This window comes from Oncorhynchus gorbuscha, linkage group LG02, assembly GCF_021184085.1.
Source record: "Oncorhynchus gorbuscha isolate QuinsamMale2020 ecotype Even-year linkage group LG02, OgorEven_v1.0, whole genome shotgun sequence".
Classification (NCBI taxonomy): domain Eukaryota; kingdom Metazoa; phylum Chordata; class Actinopteri; order Salmoniformes; family Salmonidae; genus Oncorhynchus; species Oncorhynchus gorbuscha.
The window spans coordinates 57,143,945-57,163,607 of NC_060174.1; the positions used below are offsets into that span (position 1 = coordinate 57,143,945).

General features: G+C 40.1%; 1 protein-coding gene across 1 annotated transcript; it reads right to left on the bottom strand.

The window, feature by feature from the left end:
- Positions 1 to 9,695: 9,695 nt before the first annotated feature.
- Positions 9,696 to 18,886, bottom strand: ftr83 (finTRIM family, member 83). The gene is made up of 7 exons (XM_046314058.1): positions 18,159 to 18,886; positions 17,460 to 17,555; positions 16,935 to 17,168; positions 15,924 to 16,083; positions 15,703 to 15,759; positions 15,018 to 15,086; positions 9,696 to 10,601 (listed from the first exon to the last, which is right to left on the bottom strand). The coding sequence occupies exons 1-7, from the start codon at positions 18,747 to 18,749 to the stop codon at positions 10,072 to 10,074; spliced, it is 1,737 nt and encodes a 578-aa protein (XP_046170014.1). The 5' UTR covers positions 18,750 to 18,886; the 3' UTR covers positions 9,696 to 10,071.
- Positions 18,887 to 19,663: the final 777 nt, after the last annotated feature.

Below are 19,663 nucleotides of genomic sequence, written 5' to 3' on the forward strand. Positions count from 1 at the left end.
TTGCCCATATGGCTGACCATGCTATGTTGGATCTGCAATCAGATTGTGTTGCCTTGCAGAAAGTCCTTGTTGTTGCAAAATTGGTACTTAAATGCAGGAATAACTAAATGGATGTTATTTTCTAATTCTCTTCGAGCAGGTTCCCGCCTATAAATATCTGGGCTTTTGTATTGACAATAGTTTGACATTTACAAAACATATGGTTGAGCTAGTTAAGAAGCTGATATTTAAAGTAGGCTTACTTTATAGAAATAGATCATGCCTCTCTAACAGCAGGAAGCAGATTGTAAAGTCAATCAACTTTCCTGCCAGTTCTTGACTATGGTGACACCGTTTATCGGAATGCAGCAGCCATTACTAGGTGCTTCTACACCTGCATTGCTTGCTGTTTGGGGTTTTAGGCTGGGTTTCTGTACAGCACTTTGAGATATCAGCTGATGTACGAAGGGCTATATAAATACATTTGATTTGATTACTCTTAAACCTGTGGATGCTGTCTACCATAGCGCCTTCGCTTTATCAAAGTGACAGTTTTAATATGCATCATTGCATCCTGTATTTCCTGGTCCTCATTAAAGTCCCGCAGGTCACTTCGTTACTCCCTTTTTGTTTACAAAGCTTTATTACACAAGCTTCTGACCTACCTCACTTCACTGTTAAAGTGTAAAAATATGAGACAGCAAACCTGTTCACAGGGATGGTTAACTCTTGAGGTTCCACTAGTACATTCCAATCCAGGTAAATCTGCCTTCTGTTTTAGTGCCCCCCATTTTTGGAATAGCCTACAAAACTCCCTACATCTTGAAGTTTAGAACTTTAACGGTGAATGAATTTAATGAGAATTGCAACTGTTTGGATTGAATAATAATTGCATTTGTGGTTTTTGAAGCTGTAGTGTTGATTCTGCCATTTCTAGTTTATTTTATTTTTATTGATCATTTTGATGTTGTTGTATTGTTGTCCTCAGGGCACCATTGTAAATGAGACCCTGGTCATTATGGTTCCCCTGAATAAATAAGTAAAATAATAATTTGGTCCAAGGGTACCAGTGAAAACAAAGTACCTGGTCACGTTAGTTTTTGGTTACCAATTTGTTTTTTATTTTTTATTATCATAATTTATTCAAACAGTAATGTAGAATTGACCAAAAATAAAACAACCCCTGTCTATGTGTGTGCAGTGCAGGTAGGGCCTATAGACTGAGTATACCCCAACAATAGGAACTAATATTGAGTTGAACTAATATTGAAAGCGTTCCACAGGGGTGCTGGCCCATGTTGATTCCAATGCTTCCCACAGTTGTGTCAAGTTGGCTGGATGTCCTTTGGGTGGTGGACCATTCTTGATACACACGGGAAACTGTTGAGTGTGAAAACTCAGCAGCGTTGCAGGTCTTGACACAAACCGGTGCACCTGGCACCTATTTCCCCTAAAGCCAAAATGATATCACCTAATTTGCCTACTCCTGTCTATACAGAAAGAAAGAAAATCATTCAACATAGGCTACTATACTAGAAAGCATGATTTGGCCACAGATGATCATTAGCTTATTAAAAAAATAAGCTGTGGATTGTTTTAAATCACATTGCCTAATGTCGGCAGGGCCCGCAATTTGGGCAGCATGCACAGAAAATACCACGTAGATGATTGTTGAGTTGCGACTGTCAGTGAAAAGTAGAGGCTGAGATAGGCATTTCGCAATATTTTATCACAGTTTGGAAAGAAACTCGCTATTGCTGTTATAAAGAGAAGACAATTAAAATGCTGTAATCCGTCTTTTAAAGTTATCAAAATTCTCAACTGAATTTATTGAAAAGTATATATATTATTTGCACAAGTGGAGACCATCAGACATATCCCTGGTGAGTGCGCATATTCATTTTATCATTGGCTAGGTTTCCATCCAATTGGCGACAGATTTTCATGCAAATATTCTATTTAAAAAATAATGTATGTGCATTTTCCGGCCAGTGGTATCCCAGCTAAGCAGTGGATTTGGGCCGATTCCGACTGAGAGTCGGGGCACTCGGCTGAGAGTCAGACTCCGCCGACGTCTTGTGACCCGGGTCTGGGCTGCCTTAGGCAGTATTACTTATGGCTAGGATGTGGGGATTGAGCTCAGGACGATTCATGTGTGAGTTATCTGTCCCAAATATATTACTTGGGGCTCGGGTTATTCCGGTGTGAGTTATCTGGCCCAAATATATTACTTGGGTCTCGGGCCGATTGGGCTACTATCTGGCAGATGATTACACGGGCTGCTTTATATAATTAACATTTCATTATGTATTTATTTTTCCATATTCTCTCATTGTTTCTGTGATCAAAAAATACAATTAGCATTTAAATTAAATCCTTTAAGAGTCCTGTTTAAGTTGTATTTGAGTATTTTTATACTTTGTGCAGGGTAATGATAAGCATTAAAAACTTTGGATGGAGCCTCCCGAGGTGCGCAGCAGTCTAAGACACTGCATCGCAGTGTAAACTGCGTTGCTACAGATGCTGGTTCAAGACCTGTCCCGGCGGCGACAGGGAGACCCATGAAGTGACACACAATTTGCCCAGTGTCGTCCGAGTTAGGGGAAGGTTTGGCCGGCCGGGATGTCCTTATCCCATCGCACTGTAGCGACTCTTGTGGCGGGCCAGGCGCATGCATGCTGACACGTTCACCATGTGTACGGTATTTCCTCCGAAATACATTTTTTTTTGGTGGATGGGTATAATTTGTATGCATAACATGTATTATAGTAATATTTCAAATGACTAAATCGGGTAATTTTGTATACATTTATTTAAATTTGCATCAGGCCGCTTTCTGGGGGGATTCTGGTAAAGATGCCGGCAAAGTCGGGTGAATTCCGGTAGACAGAAACGGCCAGATGTACTTGGGCCGTCATTCATTTTGATTCCGGGCTGAGTCCGACAACCGATTCCTGCCTGATTCAATAAGTTCCGCCCCCCCGGAAGAGGGCCGCTTCTGGGGCGATTCCTCATTGCTAGCTGGGATGTTTCAATCAAATGGACTTGATGCAGATATAAATTGGTGCTGATGATGTAGTGTACACAAAATGTACTTTTTCGCTTAAGTTTTCATGCACCAAGTAAAAATCTAAAGTTTGATGGTTTCCATCGAATTTTCAACTCCATTGATAGTTTTGTCACAGAAACTGTTGCGTTAAATAGCTAATGTGCCTACTCTGGTCTTGGCACCTGCTCTCTAGCCAACAGCTCGCAGATACAATGCTGGTAGGAGGTGCAGGTTGTCGAGTATACAGTACATGAAAAGATAATTGTGGATAAGAGAGAGGATATTTTTATTTGTCAAACATCGATCATCACGTCACCAGAATAATTTATGGAGGAGGAAATAATATTTTAGATGCTTGTCGGCATCATTTTATTTTCATTCGTTTTGAAGTAGAAAAGTCACCAGAACTGACTTTCTCACAATTGTGATAAAGGGTACAAAAATAAGAATAATGGGTTTTGACATTTAAATGTAGTTAAAACAGGGGTTCCGTGGTGACATTCTGAACTGTTTGAGTTAGACCAACAGTTGAAAGTAAGGGACTGTATGTTATTTATAATCAAATCCAATTTTATTAGTCACATGCGTTGAATACAACAGGTATAGATAGACCTTACAGTGAAATGCTTACTTTACAAGCCCCTAAACAACAATGCAGTTTAAAAAATATGAATAAGAATAAGAAATAAAAGTTTCAAGTAGTTAGAGAGCAGCAGTAAATATAACAATAGTGAGACTATATACAGGGTGTACCTGCACAGATGGGGGATACCCTGTGAAAATCGGACCTCTGAAATTAAAATGGGCGGCCCTCCATTCAGTAAAGCATATTTTTTAGCAGACCCTTCCTCAACACTTGAAAAAAAATCAATTTACCTTCCCTATACACCGAATAATAATTTAAACATAAAGTGGATAACAGAAAACATGCCTACAATGTACTCTCACTCCTAGGACAGACCAGAGCAGATTTAGGAACTGTTCTTCATTTTGAAAGCATTAGATTGAAAAGTAGCCAGAAGATTGTGGATTCGCAGACCGTGGCCAAGGGTAGAGGTTCAAAAGATATCCATTATAATAAAGGCACTGCAGGAATCTGTCATCGTATTTGCAGTCATTTCCTAATGTATTCTATTTTATTACATGACTGGGCAAACTTGTGTTTGCTAAAACTGAATTCAGTTTTAGAAACACCAAGTTTGCCCAGTCTTTAGTTTGAGGATCATGCATGCAGTGGAGTATGCATGCAGTGGAGTATGCATGCAGTGGAGTATGCATGCAGTGGAGTATGCATGCAGTGGAGTATGCATGCAGTGGAGTATGCATGCCTAGTTTGTTGATTTAGCTTAGCAGATGCTCTTATCACAGTCAACACAAATCTATTTCGGAACAACAATATCATGTAATAAAATAGAATACATTAAACAACAAATGGCTTGAGTATGCCTGCTGAGTATGCATGCCTAGTTTGTAGAATGACTGTATAGCCAAATAAGGGATTTTTCGTTTAATTATAATTTAATTCTAAGTCATTTAAAAAATATATACAATTTTAAACAGTGAAATGTATAGGCATGTTGTTGAAGTGCTGTTGATGATGTGTTGTTGAAATGCTGAGTGCTCCTGCATGCCACAAATGCTTCACAACTGATTTCTTAAAAGGCAGGCTATAGCTTGAAATAATAATAATACAAACTAAATAATCAATTTTGACTGATTTAGAGTTAGTATGTTGTTTTAAGAGCCTGTTGAAATGTCAAACATCAATTGATAGTGACAGAATCACACATTGTCACAAGGTGTGAGGATCCAAATAGGTCAGATCAGGTATTCAATGAATAACTTCAACCAGACCCCCTCTCACCCACAGATGGGGGAGGAGGGAACTGGTGGAGATGCACAACTCACGCCCTGTTGTAAATCGAGGAGAGAAGTCTCCCTCTCTAAATCCACCAAAGGAATGTGCCTTTGTTTCAAGAGACTTTTCCCGCCAAAACTCTAACAAGTTACAATTGGCGCATTCATCCCCCCTCCTCTCCCCTATAACTACTCCCCAGGTCGTTGCTGTAAATGAGAATGTGTTCTCAGTCAACTTACCTGGTAAAATAAGGGTTAAATAAATTAAATAGAAACGTTCAAAAGCGAATACTGGAACAATATTTCTAGCATAGAACATGGGGAATAGTCAGAGGCGATCTATAGAACATTAATGTCATTTTGTTTGTTATTTTGTGATGTCATTAAGAATGTTATAAAGGAAATAATGTAACTTGGAAAGTATACCCACTACATGTCTGAAGAGTCCATCCTATGCGTTTTGCAGATACATGGAGGTTACAACTGTTATAATGAAAGTTATAAGGTTATAATGAATAAATTGACTGTTTATAGATGTGATATGTAAAGACCTTTAGAGTTTAATTCGGGAGATGGTAACTCTTTAAAGAACTGCTCTCATAGTGCACCAGATACTAATGAGTTAATTGTTACATGATTAATTTAATTGGGCAACATTTAAACATATTTAGGTAATTAGATAAATAACAGTCTTCAGATTAATGTTAAAGTCAAGATAACATTTTACCTTTATTTAACTAGGCAAGTCAGTTAAGAACAAATTCTTATTTTCAATGACAGCCTAGGAACAGTGGGTTAACTGCCTTGTTCAGGGATAGAACAACAGATTTTTACCTTGTCAGCTTGGGGATTTGATCTTGCAAATTTTCAGTTACTAGTCCAATGCTCTAACCACTAGGCTACCTGCCACCCCATTCGGAGGGATCTTAGACCATTCCTCCATACATAATTTTTCCAAGAAACCACATTTGTTTAGCAAGTCAGCAAGTCAGTTATGTTTTTTTAAAGTCAGTAAATGAGGCTGAATGAACTGTTTCGCTGCCAGACAAGGCTCCGCTGATAGCCAGGTGTAGATGTGGTAAGGTGTTGGGACTGCTGTTGGGACTCTGCTTGTTGGGACAGCTTTAAGTAGGTCCTAACAGTTTGTGGGCACGGTTTGTCACCATTATAGTGCAATTAATGTATAGTTTAGTGTTGTGTTGTGTAGTGGCTTTGCTGGCATGCATCCCACTTAATTCTTTTTTTGCCCCACCAAGATTTACATGATAAAATTGCCACTGCTCACACTGCCAGAGAGTGAGGAGGGTATGAGTGAGTGACATAGTGTGAGTGAGAGAGAATGAGAGAAAGTGAGTGACTGAGAGATTGAGTGAGCGTGGGAGTCTCTATCACTCACGTGCACTCACTCTCCCCCTCTCTCTGTCACTCCTTCACATGCACTCTCTCTCTCACTTACTTGTTATGACCTGCTGTTCTCTGTCTCTCATCATATGTTTTTATTGCACTGTTTATCAATGATAAAACATAATGCAAGTTCTCAAGTCTAATATAAATATAATATCATTACACTTATTAAAAGTGTACTTTACACTAATCATTTTTCCAGTCTTTTAATATACTATAAATACACTATCATCAACCTTCAGTATACTTATTAAAAGTGTACTTTAAATTCATTAAAGTATACTATATGCTCACTATCATTCAACTTAAACACACTCATTAAAACTATACTTCAATTTCAATCACTTTAATTGTAATTTATTATATTCATTCAAAAGACAGTTTTGTTTTTATGAAACTCTGCTTGTGAGTGATCAAGTACACTATAAGTATACAGTGCCTTGCAAAGGTATTCATACCCTTTGTATTTCTTCAAATGTTATTGTGTTAAAAAGTGGGATTAAAATTAATTTCATTGTAAATTGTTGTCAGCAATGAACTCAAAGTTCTCTGTAATGTCAAAGTAAAAAAATAATAATACAAATTAGATAACTAAAATATAACCATTGCATACGAATTCAGCCCCTTTGTTTACAGCTTGCCTAAATTAGTCAAATGTGGCTTAACAAATCACATAATATGCTACATGGACTATGTGTGAAGTAATAGGGGTTGACATTATTTGTTTATGATTAACATTTCCTCTGTCCCCAATACAACATTTGTAAGGTCCCTCAGTCAAGTATTGATTTTCAAGCACAGATTCAACGACAAAGACCAGAGAGCCTTTTGAACGCCTCATAAAAGGGCAGTGATTGATGGTAACAATATCAAATCAGACATTGAATATACATAATCCACAGCATAATTATTCACTTGACCATGCTTACAGAAGGATTATGTATTACACCACCCAGAAATATCAAAGATACTTCTGAAATGAGCTGCAGGACAGGAATGAAACTGCATATAGGGATGTTACCATGAAGTGATTGGTGATTGTAAAACAGTTACCGAGTTAAATGGCTGTGATAGGAGAAAACTAAGGATGGAACAACAACATTGTAGTGACTCCACAATAACGATTTAAATGACTGAGTGAAAAGAATAATACAAAATATACAGAATAAAAATAGAATGTTAACATCGGCTGAGAAGATTATTATTCCAATAGTTAATGTGGTTAATGAGTAGAAGTGTATTTGCTAAGTCTTGTAGTGAGGAGACTATAAATACAATTTTAGTAAAACAAGACCATGGTGCTTGCATACGGAGCTGTGAGGGGAACGGCACCTCAGTACCTCCAGGCTCTTCAGGCCCTACACCCAAATAAGGGCACTGAGTTCATCCACCTCTGGCCTATCCCTACCACTGAGGAAGTACAGTTCCCGCTCAGCCCAGTCAAAACTGTTCGCTGCTCTGGCTCCCCAATGGTGGAACAAACTCCCTCACGACGCCAGGACAGCGGGTCAATCACCCGGAGACACCTGAAACCCCACCTCTTTAAGGAATACCTAGGATAGGCTAAAGTAACTCACCCCCCCCTTAAAATATGTAGATGCACTATTGTAAAGTGGCTGTTCCACTGGATGTCATAAGGTGAACCAACTGAGCTCTGGATAAGAGGTCTGCTAAATAACTTTTGTAAATGTAAATGTAAATGTAGTATATTTCTAATTTATGACAAATTTAAGGTGTATTCAAAGTATATTTGTTTTGCTCTTTGTCTAATATACCAAGAATATACAAAAGTACATAAAAAGTTCAAATTCTGATAATTTTAAATGTATTTAATATACTTTAAAATGTTAATAAAATACAAATAAAATGTACATTAAAAGTATTTAAATTCTTCCAATTTAGATAATTTGAAATATAATTAAAATACGCTAATGAAGTATGATTTAAGTATATTTAAATATATTTTCCCCCCATGGGTTTATACTGCAAAACTTTGTTTAAGCATTGTTTAATGTACTAATGACTAAGCACTACTAAGCAAATGGACTTGTCCCAGTAGTGTTGTATTGAGTTGTAGTGACATGTTTTGGGGATTTAGGCATATATACAGTGGCTGCGTTTCAAACTCAAAATAGACAGCCCTCGGCCCTAAACCCCCAGTTTTACATCGTCACATCCGAGTGTAGGTTAAATGTCCCTTGCCCAAGCGAGGGAGAGTGATGATTGGAGAGGCAATGTCCTTGGTGGAAATCTTGAAGTTGAGCTAAGAAAAATATGTCTAACATATCTAGCTAGCACTCCTGTCAGGTAGCTAGCTACAGTTTCCTATAGCTGGCTAGCTAGTTTTATAGTCATTTATTCTAATAAATTTCAACATTCCAAAAATATGTTTATAAATCTAGCTACGTTTTATAGGCTCACTACAAGAGTAAGCCAATTTGACAACGCTAAAATCAATGTGTATATATATTTTCTAGCAAGCTAGCTTCATATTTTATTTCCTGACATGCCGAAAATGCAGCCTTGTTGATTAAATTTGACACTTCGCGGCCACAAGTTTTGTCATGTGACTACAGTTTGCAATTGAATTGTGTGTCATATCAACCCTGCAAGTTGTTCACCCGCTCCCTCAAGATAAATTCAGGGCCGAGGTGGAAACGTAAGTGAATTGGATTTCTACTTAAGATGGCAATCAAACTGCATCCGGTTTCGATGATAAATTCAGGGCGGAGGTGGAAACGTAAGTGAATTGGATTTCTACTTAAGATGGCAATCAAACTGCATCCGGTTTCGATTGGGATTCCCGAGAGGGAAAGTGGCTAGCGCAAGGGCTGAGGAGGTAAAAATGACGTGTTTGGACTGCAGCCAGTATCTATTATTTTGAAAAAAAAGTATGTAATATATTAGATCAATAAAAACAAAGGCAATTAATATACCTATTTTTATTTCTCGCTTTAACTCGGTAACTGTTTTACAATCACCAATCACTTCATGGTAACATCCCTATATGCAGTTTCATTCCTGTCCTGCAGCTCATTTCAGAAGTATCTTTGATATTTCTGGGTGGTGTAATCTCGAAGATGCATATCGTTCCTTTTAGCGGAAGAAGGCTATACTGACTGTCGAATTGAAACTTAAATGAACATTTATATGAAGCGGAAAAAGTAGCCGGTTTACAGTGAGTCGGCTATTTCAACAATGGCCGGCCCTTATGGAAAACATTTTATAAAAAGACCTTTCTTCCAGGTCTTCCATTATGGCAGTAAGGGTCATCCTAGCTTTACAGTTCCTATTACAATTATTCCAAATCAATCATTGGGTTGAATGCACACGCGACAGAAATACTATATTAATATAAAATAAACGTGTATTACACATTCCAGTTTCTCTGTGTGATATATGTATATACAACTTCAGGTGTATTTTATTAATCTGATCCATAGAGTATATTCGTTTATCAAATATATTAGTTGACACTTCAGTCTATTCTAAAGTAGATCCTTCATGATTATGAAAACATTATAGATAACATGTTTATTCCTTTACTCACCAAACCCAATTGGTCAGAGATATCTCTCTCTAGCTGATGATTTATATACAGTATAAAACATGAATTCAAACCTCAATAGAACAAAGTAAAACATTGCCAAGGACACCAGTACAATTTGAGAAAAGGGGATTCTAAACAAGTCAAATTACAAATGCAATTATATTACTTGAATCACACTACGTATGATGACCGATACATGGACAATCGTAATTTAATCATAGGTAATATAATATTATGACAGCTGACGGATGGTGACCGCTGACTCATACCAGACCCAAAAGCCTGGGTAGACAGGCTCAGCAAAGGAGGCCTTGAAGCGGTGTATGAGAGACATGGTGTCCCCCACAGTGTAGAATGAGAGGGTGCCTGCTGAGTGGTCCAGGAAGACACCTATCCTGGAGGAGTAGGGTGCATTGATTTCCACCTGGTCTTTACCATATCGGGCGGAATAACTGGAATCGGAGCAGAAAAGGCTCCAGGACTTGCGGTTGTAGCCGATGCGGCAGCTGTCCCCGTAGCCTACTCTCTTGATGCCCTTGTAGGTGACCCCCACGGAGGCCCCCTCTCCACTCCACTCCACCTCCCAGTAGTAGGCACCTCCAGTCAGGGGCTCTTTGCAGAGAACCTGGGGCAGGCAGTCAAACCTGGAGGCACTGTCAGCATAGTCCTGCGGTTCTCTCTTCAGGGCTGCCTTCCTGTTGCCTCTAGACAGGTATAGCTGGCGGTAGGCTGTGTTGGGGTCCAGGGTGAGAGCGCAGGCATCTGAGAGAGGAGAGAGAGAAGGCATGTCATGAGTGAGTGCCACTGTGTGAACTGAATGCTCTTCTTTCCTGTGGGCTTGATCATTTAACCCTTAATACCCATACAATACTAGAAATTACAAGGTTAGTTATGGAATGTAAAAGGTTGTTTAAAACCAATACTATACACAATTATACAAAACGTTGGCTGCATTTAGACAAGTAGCCCAATTCTGATATGTTTTTCACTAACTGGTCTTTTGACCAATCAGATCAGCTCTAAAACATATTTGATGTGATTGGTCAAAATACCAATTAGTGGGATATTTATTTAGAATTGGGCTGCCTGTCTAAACACAGCCCAAGTCCCAGATTTAAGTACCCTATCGTCTAGCACATCTCCAATCTGAAATGTCAAAAAGGTCAGACGTAGTTAGTTGAATTACCACAAACATAATATTGCAAATGCTACCAGTCATTCAAGTCAGCAAAGTGACCTTGAGTTTCACCAGACAAACTAAGGGCGAGTAACGTAGCCTGGTCCCAGGTCCGTCTGTGCTGTTTTGCTAACTCCTCTGGTAATTCTCATGCATTGGCAAGGCAAGACAAACAGATCTGGGACCAGGACACCAGGCTATGATTAATGGGACCCTGCAAGATTGTAGTTGATATTATTAGATTTGTCCTGCATGTCCTGTATGTCCAGTATGGGGTTCATGTCTGTCCCAATATCCATTTGGAATTCAGTTAATTCAGACAATATACTGTTCAGAGAATTAAAAAATATATATTTGGTGATAAAAGCAATATTCTTTCAATTATGGATGTAATAAAAGTAATTTTCTTTCAATTATGGATACATTTCAGGAAAGTGCTTCTGCCTTCTTGATCTTTGCCTTTACCAAGAATGGTAATTGAGGTTCTTATAAATCATTATGATTACACATTAGTTTTGTAACACATTTGATAGGACTATTAAGGCTTTTCAAATTCCACAAGAGATTAACTAGTGTTGCAATAATTTTTCGAAAATGACTTGCAATTATTACAATAATTTTTTACCGACAATTGTCTTTAGAGTTGGTATGCCCATGGATGTAAAATAACAAGCAGGACCCACAGGGAACCCCCCACCCCCAGGAGACCCTCTGTAAAACCATTCCCCCTTCCCTGACCCCCCCTCACTATAATTACAGAGTTGTAGCCACAGCCTTACATATGGAATCTCTTCAGCAGCATATTTTGTCTTAAAAAAACATAAATAAGTTCACAATTCTGAACATTACAATTAAGTTAGCAGACTTGATGAATAAGGGTGGGTAATGATGGAAATGGTTTAATGAAAACAAGATATGACATACAGTGCATTTGGAAAGTATTCAGACCCCTTGACTTTTTCCACATTTTGTTACGTTACAGCCTTATTCTAAAATGGATTAAATTGTTCGCCCCCTCAATCTACACACAATACCCCATGTTTGCAAATTTATTTAAAATTAAAACTGAAATATCACATTAACATAAATATTCAGACCCTTTACTCAGTACTTTGTTGAAGCACCTTTGGCAGTGATTACAGTCTTGAGTCTTCTTGGGTATGATGCTACAAGCTTGACACACCTGTATTTGGGGAGTTTCTCCCACTCTTCTCTGCATATCCTCTAAAGCTCTATCAGGTTGGATAGGGACCGTTGCTGCACAGCTATTTTCAGGTCTCTCCAGAGATGTTCAATCGGGTTCAAGTCCGGGCTCTGGCTGGGCCACTCTAGGACATTCAGAGACCTGTCCCGAAGCCACATCTGCGTGTCATGGCTGTGTGCTTAGGGATGATGTCCTGTTGGAAGTTGAACCTTTGCCCAAGTCTGAGGTTCTGAGCGCTCTGAAGGAGGTTTTCATCAAGGATCTCTCTGTACTTTGCTGCGTTCATCTTTCCATTGATCCTGATTAGTCTCTCAGTTCCTGCTGCTGCAAAACAGCCACAGCATGATGCTGCCAACACCATGCTTCACCGTAGGGATGGTGCCAGGTATCCTCCAGACGTGACACTTGGCATTCAGGCCAAAAAGTTCAATCATGGTTTCATCAGACCAGAGAATCTTGTTTGTCATGGTCTGAATGTCCTTTTGGTTGCTTTTGACAAACTCCAAGGGGGCTCTTTTACTGAGGAGTGGCTTCCGTCTGGCCACTCTACCATAAAGGCCTGATTGGTGGAGTGCTGCAGAGATGGTTGTCCTTCTGGAAGGTTCTTCCATCTCCACAGAGGAACTCTGGTGCTCTGTCAGAGTGAACATTGGGTTCTTGGTCCCCTCCTTGAACAAGGCCCTTGTCCCCCGATTGCTCAGTTTGGCCGGGCATCCAGCTCTAGGAAGAGTCTTGGTGGTTCCAAACTTTTTCCATTTAAGAATGATGGAGGCCACTGTGTTCTTGGGGACCTTCAATGCTGCAGAAATGTTTTGGGACCCTTTCCCAAATCTGTGCTTCAACAAAATCCTGTCTCGGAGCTCTACGGACAATTCCTTCGACCTCATGGCTTGGTTTTTGCTCTGACATGTACTGTCAACTGTGGGACCTTATATAGACAGGTTTGTGCCTTTCAAAGTCATGTCCAATCAATTGAATTTACCAAAGGTGGACTCCAACATCAAGGATAATCAATGGAAACAGGATGGACCTGTGCTCAATTTAGAATCTCATATCAAAGAGTCTGAATACTTATGTAAATAACGTTTCAGTTTTCTTTATTTGTAATACATTTGCAAACATTTATAAAAAACTGTTTTCGCTTTGTTATTATGGGGTATTGTGTGTAGATAGATGAGGAACAAATTGTATTTAATCAATTTTAGAATAAGGCTATAATGTAACAAAATGTGGAAAAACGGAAGAGGTCTGAACACTTTCTGAATGCACTGCATATAAACAACTTTTAGAAAGCTCATGTTCTGAGCTATCCATTAAAAGTATGGTCCTCAGATCCAAATGAATCTGAACAACCCTTTAACTGGAACAGAGTATGGAAAAATATGACCTTGACATCCCATAATCTGAGCCATCAATTTACACTTTATTTGAACTGTATTTAACACCAAGGAAAGTTATATGATGAAATTGGCCCCATGCCTAACTGTTCACTGTGTGCCCTAAATCAGGTAGGCACAGTCCTTCATATAATGTGGGTGTGAACTGCAGTTAAATGCTTCTGGGACAAAGTTACACTTTTTTTTCCAAAGTGCATGAATGTAAATGTTCAATCTGCTATGTTATATTACTTAATGGTGATAGCTCCTTGAATCTCTCAGATGATTACTGCTGGCAGGGGGAAGGCATGATATGGGGAGGGTTCTCTGGTCTCTGGGAGGAAATGGGAAGGGAGGGAGGATGTAAAAGCATCCTCAGTTGACAAAGAACCTTGGCTGTTTAAGGGAGTGGGCACTGACAACTAACCTGTGTTGCTAGATGGGGTGGAAAACATGGGTACATACCAATTGTACTTTTACAAAATCCTTTTTGATCAAAATAATTATTTCTGTATGTATTTCTTACTTTAAAAAAAGTTGTGGAGCCCATAGGTACATGTTATATAAACTGAATATATGAATTGACACTGTACCTGTAAACCACCAAACAAAATAATTCCGAAATATAAACTTGTGACCCTGCAGGACAGGTGTGCACCAGCATGCAGGTAGAGTACAACAGCTACAGTAGCTCATGTACTATAGACTTGGTTCACCTGGCTGTGCTGCTGTGTGTGCGCCTGCACCCCCTCAGCCAGGTCAGAACTGGTGGTACTCTCTGTAGCCACGGCTAGGACGAGATGACCGACCACTCGGCCCATCTGGTCTGGAAGATCGACCACTTGGCCTATCATCTGGAATACCACCGGAGGCAGAGCCATTTATTTACATGTATAGCTCGAACCACAGTTATTCAAATCTGCTTGTGACCGATGTTTCCCTTTCCGCATGCTCAGTACGCACTTCTATTCTATACCTTGATTGTCCTATTCAGAGCAGGTTTTAAACTTGCTGAAGCTGTAGTGTCCAATAGTTGTAGTAGTCAAGTAACGTAGCTTAGAAATATTTGCCAACAGTGATGTCATTCTGTATAACCCTTTTACAAACCTATACTCCCACTCACCGCAGTAAACCGGTATAAAGTTCATTGAGCATGTCCACTTACAAACCTAGTATCTAAGGAATGTGGTAAGACTACTCCCATCACAGCACTAGCCTGTTTCCATGTGGGCTGGGCGCCAGGTAGTATTTTAGACTAACTCCTGTCTTTATAGTGGTTTTAACGCAATTTATGAACAGTAGTTCACACTTAAATGATCAAATAGTATGAATAATTAAATGGCACTAGAATGAACCCTGAGTCCTATAGTATTTGATTAGGTAAGTATAGTCAAAGAAGGTGAATCACTAAATAGACGTACATTTCAGGAAGTCTTCTCTGTGCTGGGGCTCCTGGCTTGGTGTCTTGTACACGGCAACAACTGCATCGGCTACAAAGAGAAGGAAATGCAAAAGAAAACAAAAAACATACACAACACTGTATTTGGATTGTGCAATATAGCCTGATACTGCATGCATGGAAATTTACTTTACAATCTTGGGATTTATTAGTGTTTCGGATATCCCCAGAAAATCCAACTTTAATGAGTGTGTGTTTGTGTAGAATTGCTTGATGCGTGTTTGGTGTTCTAAGAGAGTTAACTTATCAGCCAATGTAAATATTCAGGGCCACTTGAGCCACCACCTGGCCTTTGAGTGCCCTCTATTAAAAATCAAGGTGCTCAGACTACTTTACTATTCCAACAATACTAGAGGAACCATTTTGTTTTCTTACGCACAGCAGAGTAATAAGGAAATTATAATCACTCAAGGAGCCATTTGAAATTCAGATTATGCCGTGATTGTCCTGTGAAAATGTTATTACTGGAATTTAGCTACAACAGAAGGCAAGCCCATATTTCCTCAGCAACCACCTAACAACGTTGTTTGGGGGTTTGATGGAGGCCTGGTGGAGTGGTGGGGTCGATATTCTTGTTTTTGAACTAATACCATTCCAAGTATTTTCCAGAATGAGATCAGTGGGGAGTTTCATGTTGATTGACTCACCTTTCACAGTATTTCTCCTTTTGGCTTCATCCAGTTGGCAGAAAGGCATTTTGTTCACTGAAACAGGAAATGTTCTGGTTGAGTAAATATTCTCTATAAGAATATACTGTAAATTACTGAAGCATTTCCAAGTCCATGGTTTTAAAAAGGACAAAAGCCTTAATATATTCAGCAATGGCAGTAACTAACTGAAGTTACGGTGCATTATCTCACTGCCTCACCAGTCTTGGCCACTTTGACCAGCTCCTCATTGCTGATGTCATGGAGATGGACCTTCATCTCAGAGACAGCCTTGGTGACGGGTCCGAAGGAGAAGTAGGGGTTCACTGAGACTGTGGGCAGCTCCTCAGCCTCCGTCTGAGCGATTAGCATGTGGTAGCTCTACAACAGAGAGGTGATGACACATTCATAATTTGAATTGGCTCGTGTCATTTCCTGGCTTCATATTTCCTGGCTTGAATTATTATAGACAGGTTGGTTGTTTTAACAACAAAATCGACGCGTGTGCAACTATGGGTCAAAACAGACTGGGTTGGCTTAAATTGTTGACATGTAACTATTTAGTCTTCAATGTTCATTTAAAAACAAATGCATTTGCACAATTGTTGTCTCAAATACATCATTGCAGTTGTTGGTTAGCAAGCTAGTGAATTTTTGCCATATTAGCATAGACGTGACATCAAAACAAGACATGGTATCAAAAATAAAGATAAAACTAGCCAGCTACGAGTCTCCACATTGCAGCTTCTTATCATTGTTACCATCTGGCCATCCGGAATCACAACAACACACGGCCTTCTGCCCCATTGAAGCTGCAGGAGCATTGGGCCAGTAACCGAAAGGTCGCCAGTTCGAATCCTGAGCCAACTAGGTGACACATCTGTCAATGTGCCCTTGAGCAAGGCACTTAACCCAAATTGTGCAAAGAGTTCTGGTTATTTTGGGGTGATGAGCTTGGCGGGCCACTCAAATATGAGATATATAGTGTTAGGGGGAAGGCAATGTTTAAAATGGCTTGTGTCATTCCTTGGCTTGAGCCCAAATATTATAGTAGTTGTTTTAGGGTGAGGGGTGTTAGACTTTAAAGCCCGAGAGAACTAGCACCTCTGAACATCATTTGCGAACCAAGTGCTCACAGATTTTACGGTGGTTCCTAAAACAAAGCGCACTGAATGATCGCAAGACAAATGCTAGAACCACATTCGGTGCGATGTGTGCAAGCCTTTAGTCACCTGGATAAAGTGTATGTGGTCCTCTGTGCGTGACAGCTGTGTGATCTCGTTGTCTCGCTTCTTGAGGTCAGCGATCTCGTGGGTCAGACGCTCGAGGTGACCCTCAGCGTTGTTCAGTGCTGCCCTCTTATTGGAGGAAATTAGCTTGGTCATTTCCTGTTGCATCCTCTCGATGGAACGCATCATGTCGCCAAACAACTTCTCACACTCCTGCATAGCCCTCTGGGCTGAGCTCTGGAGAGGAAAGGGGCACACTTAATGGGCATGCTGTTAAAATCTCTAAAGCATTTTGGGTTGTACCAATACACCCAGGAGGTCAGTCATAATGGAACTCTATTGGTGATGTATTGATATTTGTGATCATGAAATCTCTTGGTGGGAAAATATAATTTGTCTCTCCAGGACACACATTAGAAATATACACTGTGAGTACATACCTACAGTATGTTTAGTATGACTTAACAGTATGTTGTAATTGTGTAATTTCACAACCCACTGTGTTTTATGTGCTTTAGAGACATGTACCTTGAGTGAATCCACAGCTTGTTTCAGCTCCTCCATCTGCTTAAGCCTCTCATGGATCCTCTCCTGGATCTCTGCCTGGGTGGCACCCAGACGTTGCTATGGATGGAGGACACAGGACGTCAGTGACATAGCCCCACAAGTCAGACAATTGTTTCCAAAATATTCCAAATACTGATCAACCTAAATGCTACAGACAAAAATCGTGGCTGAGTGAAGTGGCATCTTTTTCCTCCCCATTCATGTAATTTGAAATGGCCTTCAAAATGCATTATTACAATGTGCATTAGGTTCAGACAATGCAGTAATAAAATCTAGCCAATAGTAGTTCTTGGAATAGAAGGTTGCAACACCCCACCCCAGCCCACACACATTTACAGTAACTGCTTTCACTCATGTGGGTGGATCTAACTGATTGCCTGAAGTATTTGTTTTTGGGGCTTGGCTGATACTAGCTACTCTATTCCAACAATCAACCTGTCGCTCTCAGTAACACAACTGTAGTCAATTGGCTACAGAAACCTTATGGTTTTGAAAAGGCAAATGATTGAAAAGCCTAGAAAAAAGTAGTCATTTTTTCCCCCCTGTTACACGAATGGCGTTTGTCATTTAACAATACAGAACATCAACTACTTCAAAGAGATAAATCATCGTAATCGTAATATAAAAGTTTGAATCAAAAATCATGCAAAGCCGTTTTACCTGTTCTTCTGACCTCTCCTGTTCGGCAGATACCATGTCGTGACCTTTGTGCTCCTTCACAGTGCACAGAACACAGATACACATCTGGTCCGTCTTGCAGAAGAGCTCCAGACCCTTCTGATGCTGGGGGCAAATCTGTCTGTCCAGATGGCCGATCTCATCCACCAGCTTGTGCCTCTTGAAGGCAGGGTTCTCATAGTGGGGCTTTAGATGCCTCTCACAGTAGGACGCCAGGCACATCAGGCATGTCTTGATGGCTTTGTGCTTCTTCCCAATACAGATATCACATCCCACATCTTGTGGTCCGGCGTAGTTGTAGTCTGGGTCTGGAGGTGGAGGAGGGTAGGTCTCAGACATCCTGGGATGCGAGTGGGTTGAGTGTATGGAGGAGCGGGAGGTCTGGAGGCGGCGCGGGGTGGGTCTCTTGTTGTAGGTGACCCGGCAACGTGGGCAGTTGTAGGAACCGGTGTGGTCAGCGTGGTCCCAGTAGGTCTTCAGGCAGATGGAGCAGAAGATGTGGCCGCACGGGATGGAGACTGGGTCCCTCAGGTCTTCCTTACACAGATGGCAGCTCTCCTGGTCAGTAGACATGGGGATTGACTGATGCACCCTGGTGCTGTTAGGTTCTTGGTAGTAGTAGGCGAAAGACGAAGTGAGACTGTCAAATTTTCGGTCTGTCCTGTCCGTCAGGTCTGAGCAAAGTGAGCAACAGGTGCTTCCGCAGCATGTTATATAAAGTAAACAGTCAGGGAGGGAAGGAGACTAAACTGGTTAAGCAGAAACTAGTAAAACGTGGGTGGGGCCAGGTGAGGACAGAGAGTCAATGGAACCATTCAACAGCCGTCAATCAGGAAGAGGAGTGTGAATACAGAAAGTGAGAGGAATGATTGAATTGTGTGATCTCAGGTTTGAACTTTGTTTTGACAGTACTGCAAATAGATACTGTAGTTACAAATATAGATAACTGTTGGTTTCCATAATTTCCAACAGGGACTCTATCCCAGACACAGCTCACATTTTGACCCTTGTGTTGTTTGTTTATGCAGTGCAATATTTTTATTTAACATGTGACATAAAACATGGTTCACTGCACACAGTTTAATTTCACATTGGATTTCCCTGCACATCTAATAATGTAAGATACGTGTCACACTGGACTTCACTGCACATCTAATGAAGTACCAACATCAGTTGTACACAAGTGATACGTTTCTTTGATAAGTCACACTACAAAAGGGTAAACTATTAGTCTAACCCACTAAATGACAAGAAGTGGTTTGTGGTTTGTCTAATCTTTTAAAATTCTGCCATGTTTCAATACTAAAAACCAAGGACAAAAAAAAACTGGTTGGAGTTGCCTTTTTATCAACAGCACAATTACTAAATATGCCATTAGAATCTTTACCATTAAATCACAATACAGTTTTCAGAGGTTACTTTAATTTATTTTTAAACAAACTTACAAATAGGGCATCTTTCACACTAGTTCTAAAGTCTGGCCCGAT

Coding starts and splice junctions, on each gene's coding strand:
- ftr83 (XM_046314058.1), bottom strand. CDS start 18,749: ATGTCTACTGACCAGGAGAGCTGCCATCTGTGTAAGGAAGACCTGAGG. Junction 17,556..18,158: donor AGGAGAGGTCAGAAGAACAG/GTAAAACGGCTT, acceptor CTCCATCCATAG/CAACGTCTGGGTGCCACCCA. Junction 17,169..17,459: donor AAGCTGTGGATTCACTCAAG/GTACATGTCTCT, acceptor TTTCCTCTCCAG/AGCTCAGCCCAGAGGGCTAT.